The sequence below is a fragment of the Liolophura sinensis genome, chromosome 4, assembly GCF_032854445.1.
Source record: "Liolophura sinensis isolate JHLJ2023 chromosome 4, CUHK_Ljap_v2, whole genome shotgun sequence".
NCBI classification, from domain to species: domain Eukaryota; kingdom Metazoa; phylum Mollusca; class Polyplacophora; order Chitonida; family Chitonidae; genus Liolophura; species Liolophura sinensis.
This window is the reverse complement of record NC_088298.1, coordinates 22,064,574-22,078,566: the sequence shown is the minus strand read 5'-3', so window position 1 is coordinate 22,078,566 and position 13,993 is coordinate 22,064,574. Positions and strand designations below refer to the sequence as shown.

Here is a 13,993-nt window from a genome sequence, read left to right as displayed (position 1 = left end):
AAATAAATTGTTATTTGCAGATATGTATTAATTTGATATGTGTTTTACGCCATACTGACCTTAGCGAGACTGCTGAGTCTTGGCAGCATGTAAGGTTTGTCAGGAACCTATCGAAGTTTTCGTAACCTTTAAACCTATTCGCCGTCATAAAACGAATGATGAGTTACATATCACAAAAAAAACAGAACTGCAACAACATTAAAATTAACATATTGATATTTTCGCCTTTGAACGTAATAGCAATCGCTGGTTTTCAGATGTAGATGTCTCAAGGGTTTACGATGTAAGAGGACTTTGCCGGACTTCGAATGCCTACATATACAGGGTTCCGAGCGTCAGCAATCACACGGACGCCCAAGTACGACAGGAAGCCCTCCGCGGTAAAATTTAAACCGGAAGCTCCGATTATCTCGGCGTAGGTATCTGCCTCTTTTTCGTACTGGATTAGAATGGCCTTGGTCTCTGCGCGTGCTCTGTAAAGGTTAAAGATGAAGCTTGGGGTTACACATTTGCTATTCGCATTCTACGGTGGGCGCTTACTACATTCTACACGCGCCACAACAAAGTACATTAGCAGGCTAAAGTCCACGAATGTAATTCCTTGCTGTTTTTAGATATATTTTGTTTTGCTCCTCTGGGCTGCCCTATTTCGTTTTTTCTGCTTGTTGAGTGGTATCATTTTGCTGCGGAGGCTCCAAAGTTTCATTCTAGGTACAAATTTGTGTTTTTCAGAAAATGGTGGCGGATGCATTCTAGGCAAAAGTGGTGAAAAGTCTGTTTCATAAGCCCCTGCCTGGGTGTGTTTGATCCCTAACTAATCTAGGGCTCAAACACCTAATGGGTCAGCCCCTATCAGGGATTTGACTGGAGTTGTGTCAGGGACGAGGATTTTCAGACCCGGAGCTTTCGGGGCTCGCAAATTTAGGGACAACGCTGTGAGGCAAAACGTTAACAGGTGGAAAATTAATTGTGGACTGTGGCCAGCACCAAGTCACAATATGACGCTGCAGCTGTTTTCGACGGCCTATTAAACGCCAACGTTTCAAAGTAACACTTTCTACTTGACAGTTGCAGTTTCACTATTATTTTTGCTTCAAGTTACTGCGCACTGGGACAGGATCTCAATTGTAGTACTCGTGGCGTGGCAAGGTTAAGCATAGAGGTCGTCGGAAATGTGAATCTGGCTTAGTCTTTAAACTCATCTAGCACATTCTCAAACAAGCTCTGTTGCAGATTGGAAATGGGTATCAACTGATGGATTGTGCTCTTAAAATCCGGTAGATCCTTATGTATCTGTACCGTGGACAGTGTGGAATCGCTAAAAAGCTCGTCTGTTTCAATCTATGGCGCACAAGGGAGTGGCTTTACTGATTTCAGCTCGAGAACTTTTTCACACACTGGAGACAAGCAAACTTCCGTGTTAGGAACGTCTTTAGTGCTCTGTTTCAGGAGTTGTACTGTTCATTGTCAGTGCTCGACTTGAAAAAAAGGACATTTTTATTCAGTCACCTTTTGTCTTTCCAAGAGTGTTTTTTTCACTTTAACATTCCTGCCGACTTACTGGTTTTCCAGAATGGTAGCCTGTGAGTAAGCCTTGGCCAGTGTGATGTTGGCATGAAACTCGGCCTCTCGCTTGGCCCTGTTAGCTTCTGTCAGTTGTCGTGGTCTCTCGTTCTGAGCAGCCTGCAACATAACAGCAACAACATCTTAACCTGGTCCTCTTGTTCTGGGCCACCTGTAACACTACAGTAGCAACTCATCGTGGTCCCTCATTCTGCACCGACTGTAACACAACAACTCATCGTGCTTGGCCTCTCGTTCTGAGCCGCTGAACAATAACAACTCAACGTGGTCTCTCGCTCTGGGCCGCCTGTAACACAACAACAATAACAACTCAACGTGGTCTCTCGTTCTTAGCCGTCTGTTACACAACAAAAACAACTCAACGTGGTCTCTCGTTCTGAGCCGCCTGTAACACAACAAAAACAACTCAACGTGGTCTCTTGTTCTGGGCTGCCTGTCACACCACAACAAAAACAACTCAACGTGGTCTCTCGTTCTGAGCCGCCTGTAACACAACAACAATAACAACTCAATGTGATCTCTCGCTCTGAGCCGCCTGTAACACAATAACAATAGCAGTTGTCTCTCATTCTGCACCGACAGTAACACAACAACAACTCATCGGGCATGGTCTCTCGCTCTGGGCCGCCTGTAACACACCAACAATAATAACTGAACGTGGTCTCTCGTTCTGAGCCGCCTGTAACACAACAAGAACAACAGCAACTACTCAACGAGAAGTGATCTCTCGTCCCCGGCCGCCAGTAAAACAAATGCAAGCATGCCACATCCAGTTTACAGCCACACTACTGACAGGACAGTGACATGCTACTGGGGCGCTCATAGCTAGTTCTTAGACTGGAAAAATTACAATACCTGAATGTCTTCCCGTGCCCTTTCTTTTGCCCTCACAGCCTCTTCATAAACCTCGGGTCTCTCAAAATTATTAACCTGACGAAAATAGACGGAAAACCCATGTAAAAATGAGCTTTAACCTGACAAATACCGCTAAATCCACAACTCATACCACATCCATAAACATAATCATAATCGTAATCTTTTGTGTAAATATATAGGCTAGGTGCAGTTATAAACAATGAAAAGAATTAAGGTCCAGGTTAGCCATTACTCTCTTCATTACATTACAACAGCAACATTAAAACAACAAAGCAAAACAGAAATCATCTTAAAACAAACATTACTGTACATGTACATCGATCACCTCTCAATTCACCTCCTCAAGCGCTCTATCTGTCTTACCTGCAGATCTGTCATCTCGCAATCCACCTCCTCAAAGCGCTCCATCTGTCTTACCTGTGTATGTGTCACCTCGCAACGCTCTATCTGTCTTACCTGCAGATCTGTCATCTCACAATCCACCTCCTCAAAGCGCTCTATCTGTCTTACCTGTGTATGTGTCACCTCGCAACGCTCTATCTGTCTTACCTGCAGATCTGTCATCTCACAATCCACCTCCTCAAAGCACTCTTTCTGTCTTACCTGTGTATGTGTCACCTCGCAAAGCTCTATCTGTCTTACCTGTATATGTGTCACCAACTCAAAGTGCTCCAACTGTACGTCTGTCCCCTCACAATTCACCTCTATAAAGTGCTCTATCAGCCTCACCTGTACGTCTGTCACCTCGCAATCCACCTCTATAAAGCGCTCTGTCAGCCTCACCTGTACGTCTGTCACCTCACAATCCACCTCTATAAAGCGCTCTATCAGCCTCACCTGTACGTCTGTCACCTCGCAATCCATCTCATCAAAGCGGTTTGTAAGCCTCTGTCTTATCTCCCGGGTAAAATTTCCCCTCTGTGTTGGGAACTGAGAAGTCCGGAATTTGCTGCACGCTTCGTGAATCGCCGACTCCGCTATACAGGAAGAGTAGTACGTAGTAAACCGGAAGAGCAGAATTTTACATCTTGCGAAAGAAGCAATGAAGATTGTCAGGTCCCCGGTTTCACAAAACTTCTCAAGATTTTTTTGTGTTAACCGTTAACCAAAGTTCTAAAATACATGTACTGTGTGCCTCACGTTTTGTTTTGGTAAACACATCATGGGCTTACGTGAACAAACTTCCAAATTCAGCAAATGTTTTGAACACTGGAAACTTCCAGAATTTGATTATGTCGTTATGTAGATGCTCCAGTTTTAACCTCATAACTCACACACGCACACAAAAAACAGTCTTATTTTTAACAGAAAGTTTTTTTATCTGAGTAATGGTAGAATGTATTCTGTTATTATAACATAATACTGTGTTGAATTCAGCATGTCTTGTTGGTCTAATATAATCCCAATGTTGAATTACCACAATAGCTGCGATGCATGTTACAGAATAATTTGCTGTCATTCAAAGACAGTCTACGCCCAAGGGATTACATAGCAAACATAACAGTTTCAACTGAATATAACATAATGAAAGACGTACAGCACAGAGAGTAAAACCAGAACAGCGACGACAGTGTGATAGGCGTACAGTATAGAGAGGAAAACCAGAGCAGTCACCATAGTGTGATAGGCATACAGCATAGAGAGTAAAACCAGAACAGCGACGTCAGTGTGATAGGCGTACAGTATAGAGAGGAAAACCAGAGCAGTCACCATAGTGTGATAGGCATACAGCATAGAGAGTAAAACCAGAGCAGCGACGGCAGTGAGAAATTTGGCAAAAATTACGCATCGCATAGCACACTAGCTAAAGCAGAATTATGTAAAAAAAAATGCAGTGATGTTAACTGAAATCGGCGAAAGGTTATTGTCACGAAGCCCCACGAACAGTGATGGCAATGGAACACATGGAGCAGTTTAAATTACACCTCGTGAGTCCCAACGATTGAAAGGCGCCACTTAAAACAATTAAAAGAAATGATAATATGACACAACATAATTTTTTTATGTTTCTAATCGTTTCCTCAAAGTGAGATTTTCTGTGAACTTTGTTCTCATCCAAAAAAAATATATCAGGCCTATTTTCCAATGCAGTTGTTATACTGATAAAAAGATTGGCAAGGTATCCAGTCGGGCAAATACTCACCGATCACCGTTAAAGTTTCCAAGTAACTTTCATGGTTCTTGAACTCCGTTGCAATCCGATACAGGGCGCTTTTCCTGGCCCGGTACTGCAAGGATATAATCAGCTCGATGGGTACGCCATCTTTGTTCAAACACTGCAACCAGAGACGTTAAAAACTGACGCTTTCAGTTTGTTACAGATGTGATATATTACATCAAAATCTTCCAGCTGATATGATTTCTTCATTTTCGACACAACTTTGGCCGTTTTTACCCTGATTTGAACATTTTTAGTTTTCTTGACATTTTTGAGAAAAAAAGGATGCATTGGAATTGAATCTTAGTACAGAGAATCACGATGAGAGGTTAGAGATCAAGTTCGAGTTTTGGAACTTTCCCTCCATTTATAAAAAAAAAAATTATGGCCGTTTGTGGATTTGTGGATAATACGACATCTCAACAAAGCCGCTCCCAATAAAAGTACGCGTAACATATATAGAGCCCTAATCTTCTCTAGGGTCGTATCTGTGGCTATAAATGTTTAAATATACACTGCCCTTTAACATGTTGATGAAGCATCCTTTTACATATTCAGATCTATCCAGATAGATCTGGTGTGTTTAACAGGTACCAGTATGTACCTTTTACTGCTAAAACACATGAGACGATTTTGCTCTTTCACAGCACCACGCTTATGCATACCCACAAAATTTAATCCGTTAATTTTAACAGAGTCTGTTGTTGGAGTTATGTTAGAATGTATTCTGTTAATACAAAACACAGTATTGTGTCATATTCAGCACAATATCCCGTTATTCTAACAGAATGGTTATGTTGAATGAATAGAATATGTTTGTTATGTTTAACAGGATCAAGTGCCCCAATGACAAAATACATTCCAGCATGACTCAGCCAGCAGACTCTCTCTTAAATTTAACAAATTAATTTTTGAGCGTATATACGCAACTGGCCGTAAAGTCACACTGAGAAGAGAACTGTTCTTCTATACAGAAACGTACACTTCATGTGGCCAAAACTAGACAGTGTTACTGTAAAATGACCTTGGGCGTTATTAGTGTAGACTGTCACTAGAACCCACTGAGTGCAAGAGAAAAGGTCAAAAGGCATCACTAGAACTCACGGAGTGCAAGAGAAAAGGTCAAAAGGCGTCACTAGAACCCACGGAGTGCAAGAGAAAAGGTCAAAAGGCGTCACTAGAACCCACGGAGTGCAAGAGAAAAGGTCAAAAGGCGACGTCAAGGTACAAAACGCACATGGGCTATGCTCTACTTCTTATGTTTCGTAATTTGCCTGCTTCAACAAAAATTATTCAAAATTGTTTTTCTCTCTGTTGCTGTTGGAAGTGGTGTTGAAACATTTTGTCACCTTGGTACCTATTTTGAACGGTAGGTAGAAACGCTGGGCAAAAAGTTTTCAGTTCTATGCAAAAAGTTTTCAGTTCTATGCAAAACAGATAAAATTCTTTTATGTTTTAAGCCGAAGTGGTTAGCACGCCAGTACGGCGCAATGGCCCAGGAGCCTTCCACCAATGCGGTCGCTGTGAGTTCAAGTCTAGGTCATGCTGGCTTCCTCTCCAGCCGTACGTGGGAAGGTCTGGCAGCAACCTGTGGATGTTCTTGGGTTTCCCGCGGGCTCTGGCCGGTTTACTCCCACCATAATGCTGGTCGCCGTCGTATAAATAAAATATTTTTGAGTACGGCGTAAAACATCGGTCAAACAATTAAATAAATATATATTTTAACCAAGTGCAAAAAACAAAAGAGTAGAGAAATTTACAAATTGTCTTCAGTGGACTTTTGCACGATCGTCGTGATCCCACAAAAACGGCGGTTGACTGACTGATTGATTGATTAGCTTGCAGGCTGGTGTTTAACGTCATACTCAAATACGATTTGTAAGTAGTTAGAAGATGATTCTGACTCAGTATACTGAGAGCCGGGGAAAATGCCATTGATTCAGGATACTCACGTAAAGTTTACAATGAGAGCCGGGAAAATTGCCACTGACTCAGTATACTCACGTAAAGTTTGCAATGAGAGCCGGGAAAATTGCCACTGACTCAGTATACTCACGTAAAGTTTACAATGAGAGCCGGAAAATTGCCACTGACTCAGTATACTCACGTAGATTTTACAATGAGAGCCGGGAAAATTGCCACTGACTCAGTATACTCACGTAAAGTTTGCAATGAGAGCCGGGGAAAATTGCCACTGACTCAGTATACTCACGTAAAGTTTGCAATGAGAGCCGGGAAAATTGCAACTGACTCGGTGTACTCACGTAAATTTTACAATGAGAGCCGGGGAATAAGCCACTGACTTTGTATACTCACGTAAAGTTTGTCGAAGTTGATTGTCTTGTAGACACTCGGGAAGATCAGGAATTCGTAACCAACTGGGCCTAAATGTAAACCCTCCTCAAATGGCGTCTCGAGCAGGTGCTTCTGGATCCTGTCATATTGCAAACCAACTACAACAACAACGGCAACATTTTCAGTCTACTCCGAGACCGACACGATTCCCAACTTCTGAAACAGAACGAGAATACTCTGAGGCTCCTGAAATCCGAAAAAATCATTCCAGAAGATGTCCGCCTGTTTATTGAATTTAGAAGGCTTCGGAGGGCTTCTGAAAGGGAAAGAACACAAATCGAATGGGTAATCCAAGATATATTCCAGAAGAAAAACAGAACAGAATTTAATCTATGTGTGAAGACCTACATTGGTATACCACTTGTAATCCACATGTTGATAATCGCAAGACTCATTTTTACCTACAACACAGGTTTCCAAAGCCGGCCAATAACATCTAAATAGTAAATTAAACTGGCAACATGTAAGAAAGGATCAGTCAACCGTTTTTAATCATGCAGTCGATATTCGAGGAATGACAACCAATCAAATCTCGAGCTCGTGATCCATGAATAATATAGACACATCTGTCACGGTTTGACCGCAACTGCTCATCGTTTCATCAATAGAAGTGTTTTAGGTTCTGGATGGAATCACGGTGTACATACTCTAGAAAAAGAGAATGCATGTGTATGAAGTATTAGTAAAGACAAACGTTGAAACGGATTCTTTTCGTTTTCTGACATCACTTCCTGTCTCATCACTGACCTCAGCGTTGTTCGAGATTTCTGTGTAAAATTTACTAATAGTGGCAGTGATGTAAAGCGAAGGTTAGAGCACGGCGCATGCGCTGTAAGGAGTATGCAACCGGACGTAACGACGACGAGACACGAAGTCATGACAGAGGAGACGAAATTCTTCATCTCAACATTTGTTTGTGTAACATTTACATTCTATTTATCCAAAGTATGTACCACAAGCATGATTCTAAACAAAGGACATGTTTTAAGCATCAACCAAAAACAGATTCAGTTCAAAATAAAAAGTAACAAATTGCATTAAACACAAATATAGTTTGTAAACAATATCTTTATTTCTTTATTCTTATATAAATAATTGCTTCGCCACAGCATCGCTAGCGTGGCCTAGCAGATCCTGGAACATGGTCAGGCAATATGGACATAGTTTTGTTCAAACGAGGCGAAAACAAAATTATGATGTAAACTTTACATGAAAGGCTTTGAAACGTTAATTGTAAATATGGGTTTCAAGAATTTTTTTCAAAGTATAGGATAGAGGTCATTATGAAAAGTCTTCACGATTATGACGGGGGCGGATCTCACTCCGCGCACGGTTTCTTTGGCTCCACCCCTACTGTCTTCATATCAAGACGTTTTCTTCATCAATAAGTACTTTGGAATTAAAGCCTGTGATTGGCTGAAAACACCATCGATAGCCAATCTGTCGTCTAAATTTCGTCAACACGAAAATGACATTTGAAAACAATTTAGGTACGGCTGGTATTTAGGATAATAACATCAGTCTTGCGATTATCAACTTGCAATTATTAACTCTCAACTATCAACTTGCAATTATCAATTTGCGATCATCAACATGCATAGCACGCTCAAGGTTTACTAATAGTCTGCGAATGTCCGTCTTAGAATAAAGGTAGACTTAATTTGTCCTCCTCTTCTTCTGAAATATGTCTTATACTATCCACACTGTTATATAAAATCACATGCATAGCGTCTGAACTATGAAAATTTTTATGAATACAATAAACATATGAAAATGATTAAACTTCTGGTTTAACACATTTTTCGGAGAATACGCTAAATTTCAGAATAGAAAAAAATCATCACACATGCATCACATCCTTATCAAAGTATCCTAACAGATATGTGTGTTGAATTTCAATTATACCAGAGGTCGTTCCATATGCCAACCATACACACTTCCAAATGTACTTTTCTCCTAAAAGAAGACGAAATAAAAATTTGGGGTCATATTCAGTTCACCCACGCGCATGCGGATGTTTTCTCAGAGGACAAACAATGCAGGGAACATAGCTAGATGCAACATTTGTCGCTTAACGCCTTACTTAAGGATTTTTCATTTGTACGATGATGTGACGCCAGATGTAGATGGGTAGAGGAAACCTGAATGCATAGGTTAAACCACAAACCTTTGGCAAGTAACTGGCAAACTTTCCCACCATTGCATGAAGCACGATTTACACGGCATACTGGACGAGGATAAGTGGCCTTGGATAAACGTAAAACTGCACGAACTGTCTTATGATCAGCGTTGCAGAGAATGTAGAAATTCACTTCCCAAGCCTGAGATCGAACCGGCATGTCGCCTGTCAGTTGTTGTAAATCGTGTACTTCAACGCGGTGCCACGTAAAGTTTACCATCTATCATAAAAACGACGTGTGTGCCGGCAGGTTGATGTACAAGACTTACTTTCATTCGAGTTCAGGATCTGCAACGAAGAAACAACCAAGGCTATGGTCAGCGTCAAGAGGGCCGCAACAACAAGCACGACTAAAGCAATCGCCCTTTTCCTCTCCATTGTCAAAGGTACTCAGTAGGGCGATCTGGAAAATTTATAAAAATGTATTTGACAAAAATCACATAACGGTTATAAAATTCACTCTTCCTTTCATCAGGTACATGTGGTATAAAAATAGGCGGAGAACCTACCAAGTTATGTATATGGTAGCTCTGACTAAAACACCAGAAACTCTAAGAGGTTATGATCATTAGGGAAATGAAATGGATAGAAAGTTATTCGATAAAATCATATCTGTGGTGTAATATAAATGTCTTAATTCCCCATCTTTCTTATGTGTACTTTCCATTAACGGTCGGAAATGACGTCAACGATGGCCCACAGTTCCACTGCAACTTCATTCACGTCAGTCACGGTGGTTTCCTCCGGTTAATCAGGTTTCCTACATCCACAGACATCCGTCAAATAAGTTAGAAAATCTTGAGTAACAGGACATTATGTTCAATATGACACAGTATTATGGTATAAAAAGCAAATTACATTCTAGCATCACTCGGACAACAGATTTCCTGTTAAAATTAACAGATTATTTTTTTAGTGTAATGAGACTTGAGGCTTAACCATAAGTCCACATTAAGACTGCTACAACTTTTATCATGCAGCTGAGAGCTAAGCTCTGAAGCACAGTCAGTAACTCAACGGTATTAAGAAATGATTCAAATAAATAGCTAGGGGATATTTATGCGGGTCTAAATGATGAATCTACATTGCTTCATTGGTATATGCATAAGTGTATTCACGGATGAAAGGGCATGTATTACACGGTAGGCTGGCATCAAGGTACTAGACCTGTTAGGGTGTTCGACAGGACGCGTTAGCCCGTTAAAGTAAGTACAAATTGTATAGCAGACGCAGCTTCCGTGACGATATGTCGTGAAGATATTTTTGTACCAGGTCAACCCGCTGTACTAAGATCTCTATGTGAACAGTATTGCAGTATTACAGTGTGATGCGTGAACGCGAAAAAGCGCATAGGAGATGCATATTTGGATTAAAGTCAACTTTTGAACTAGCATGGTATAGGATTTCGAGACAGGATTGATTTAATTGCGTACGCAATAACATGTTCTCGTTAATGTAAATTGTCCATCAGATCCGTTTCCTTGGTGATGATGGATTGCATCTTCGCAGATCTAACGGATTAATCCGTTCCTGATTGCGTATTACTCTGTTATCAGAAATGGATTACTTCGTCTATTCGTCTTCACTGGAAACTTCTCTTTGCAGGAATTCGTCAACATTTCTTATTTTACATACTTTCTCAGATCTTTGGTGGTTTGTGTTCAACGGTGTTTTGGAAATTTGTCGTGATTATTGACCCGGCTTCATGTTTGAAGGCTGGTGTACGAATGTCGGGTTCGACATGTCACGATGTGAATGCGCATACCGACCGGGGATTAGAGAGATTGCGGTTCTAGTGCGACACATGCTGACCGGCGATTACAGTAAAAATTGCTGACCTAGTGTGACATCAGTATGTCACGATGTCAGTTCGCATGCTTACTGGGTATTACAGTAATTGCTGACCTAATGTGACATCAGCATGTCACAATTTCAGTACCCATGCTGGCAGTAATTATTACAGTAATTAATGATTACAGTAATTAGTGTGTTACCGATGTAACACCGATGTAAACACCACGAAATGCCTGCTGTGTTGATGTGACACCAGAACAGCTATGCATGTTAACATATCGTCCTTACCTGTCTTGTGTATACGGTAATATCGCTAAGCCTGTATACATCAAAACCACTAACACCACACGATTCGCAATCTTGTTAACGCCTCCTGCAGGGGTTCACCTACAACTCGAACTGCTAATTACAAGGACGAAGTAACCGAGGGCAACAGAGCATGGCAGCGTACAAATTATGTCCCATGAATAAGGGGAATCCCCTCACTCACACGGTCTTCAAATGTATATATATCTATTGGAAGAGCATAAACGCTGTTCTGGAAAATTCATCTAATGTTTTTTTTTCTTTTACTGGAACTTTCCTATTGAATTTTATTGATAAACTCTGGGATTCTTTGGTGGTCCATTGGGACCCAATTAATATTAACGTCATGAAATCCTTATATTTGCTTGGCATAGTTCATTTCAAGCTGTTTTCGCCGATTACATTCACAACCTCTGAATGTATTTTAATTTTGAGTGAGTGAGTGAATGCTTGGAGTTCAACGTCGTACTTAACAGATCGTCAGCCATATAATGACGAAGGAGTCCTTGAAGTCCGTGTACGTGTAATATATATCCATTTTGAATGCTGACGTTTAGCATTATGTGTTACAAACCTGATGTGACGTCACTAGTCACAATATTATCAGAAAAAAAATAAAGATTTCAGATGAATTCAATGTTTAAAATGGATTTACACGTATGAAAAATTGTAAACAAAAATTGAACTTTTGTCCTCGAAAGCCATGATCTTTAATCCGACATATATTTCATGGTAGTGTTTTCTTTGAGCTTAATGACGTGGTTCAAGCGAAACAGAACCGGAATCAGCTCCGACTATCAAAATCAACTCAGCTCAAATCAACTCAACTCAACTCAACACTCCTGTTACATGTAAATGAGACTGTTCACTGTTGGTTTGTAATCATTCATTTATTCGTCTGATTAGTGTTCTTTACACCCTACTCAAGAATATTTCACGATGCAGTCGACATATGATATTCTTACGAAAGGATTACTTACACAAAACTTTTTTTTCCTGATAATGGCACAATAATGACGATTCTTAAAACAGAGAGGGGAATGTATTCACCTCTTCATGCCTGAAATGCTTCCTCGGTAATCAGCCCGTGGCACTGCATATCTGTCCACAGAAGGATAATGATAAGGCCCCGGGATCACGAAGGGATCATGAAGTCCACCCGGACTTTATTTTCGCCTTACAGTCATTGAACCATTTGTTTATAATCATAAATGTTTATACTAATACCTTGTTTTTTGTATTTTGTATTTTGATTGTTGGTGAATAAACAAACTAACAACAAACAAACCAAGCGATGTTAATACTTAAGTTAAAATTTCAGTCAATAAACTTGGAATGTCCCTTTCGGTTTTTTTTAGCTGAAACTTGTTGTACAATAACTTACTCACACATTATGTTGTCAAGCAAACTTTTGGCCTTGAGAAACATGAGAAACAACAATTTTTAAATGATTTGTAATTTTGCCTTAAGGCAAAGATCGCTTCACGATAAACGGGTTCAGACGTAATCCAAAGGGGTACACAAAGTCGCACGCAGATTAAGGACTGTTCGCAACATCGTATTTTTTTAAATTTTTTTTACCTTTTTTTTTTGCCCTTCTCATATTGAATGTATATAGAATTGCTCACGTGCCACCATGAGTTAACAGATTATACCTCTTAATAAATTCAGATTAAGAGACAGGTGAAGCCATGTGCATGACCGTTGACTGAATTACACCAAACAGATAATTCGACCCACAAACAGGTTAGTCTTACTTAGGTCATCCAATGAAATCCTTCGGCACATATCTTCAGTGACGCATTGTTCCTAGTTCCATGCATGTCCACGACTGCAGTGAACACACAACGCTATGCATTTAATAAACATTATCGTTTGTCGATTCGTCATACGTGATTCTCAATTGTCACTGAATGCGTGGTTAGATATGTCGAAATGGGTTACATTTTCAAGAGCCGCATGCCATGCCCACACGGGGTATATTTATTTATTTATATGATTGGTGTTTTACGCCATGCTGAAGAATAGTTCACTCCTACGACGGCTGCATAAACTTTACTTTATAAATATTCATGATTCATGGTCCAATCAGATTCTAGGCCTACTTTAGTTATTGACACTGACAGAGTTCAACACAACACAGCACGTGTCTGTGGTGAGAAGTATGCGGTGTATGGAATAAATTTATTTCACACGAGACGCAGAATTGTTAGCGCAAAAAATAACTCCCTGCACATCGACTTGTTAAGGATCATCGTGAGGACGGTCATTTGGAGGCAAAAATAAGCTCCATAGAAATTAGTGGCGAAACAACAACAACATAAGCTACATCGATCCCCTATTCGGCCCCTTTCGCTATCACCGACATTGCCAGTGGCGGGGTGACTTTTCACTGCCTGTTCTTTCAATAAAAGCATATTGACAACCGTTCATAGTTCTGCTTATTGTATACTGTTGTGTCAAGGAAAAAATCGGATTCGAACGTAGGCCTACATGCATTTGTTTCGAAACAAGGAAACGATGAATGTTTGGATCAAAAGTATCCTGGTGGAAGTACGCGGGCCACAATACCATTGGCTGTCGACAGAATAGGTTTACTGTTGTATGTACAGTAACGTAACGGCCATTGCGAAGCCCATAACAAGAAAGTACCAACCATGCTGACAGAAAGATGGCAGTGGACATACCTTGCATAATTTTTCTGAGCTCAGTTTTATATATGCGCAAGCATGGTTTTCTAT

At 40.4% G+C, this 13,993-nt stretch overlaps 1 protein-coding gene across 1 annotated transcript; it reads right to left on the bottom strand.

Annotated features, from left to right (window-relative positions):
* Nucleotides 1-268: 268 nt before the first annotated feature.
* On the bottom strand, nt 269-9,530 carry LOC135464521 (uncharacterized). Its single transcript, XM_064741946.1, has 7 exons — nt 9,422-9,530; nt 6,935-7,071; nt 4,604-4,736; nt 3,298-3,437; nt 2,440-2,514; nt 1,562-1,683; nt 269-473 (listed from the first exon to the last, which is right to left on the bottom strand). The coding sequence occupies exons 1-7, from the start codon at nt 9,528-9,530 to the stop codon at nt 269-271; spliced, it is 921 nt and encodes a 306-aa protein (XP_064598016.1).
* Nucleotides 9,531-13,993: the final 4,463 nt, after the last annotated feature.

Coding starts and splice junctions, on each gene's coding strand:
- LOC135464521 (XM_064741946.1), bottom strand. CDS start 9,530: ATGGAGAGGAAAAGGGCGATTGCTTTAGTCGTGCTTGTTGTTGCGGCC. Junction 4,737..6,934: donor TCAACTTCGACAAACTTTAC/GTGAGTATACAA, acceptor CTCTGGTTGCAG/TGTTTGAACAAAGATGGCGT. Junction 1,684..2,439: donor GGGCACGGGAAGACATTCAG/GTATTGTAATTT, acceptor GTTATGTTGCAG/GCTGCTCAGAACGAGAGACC.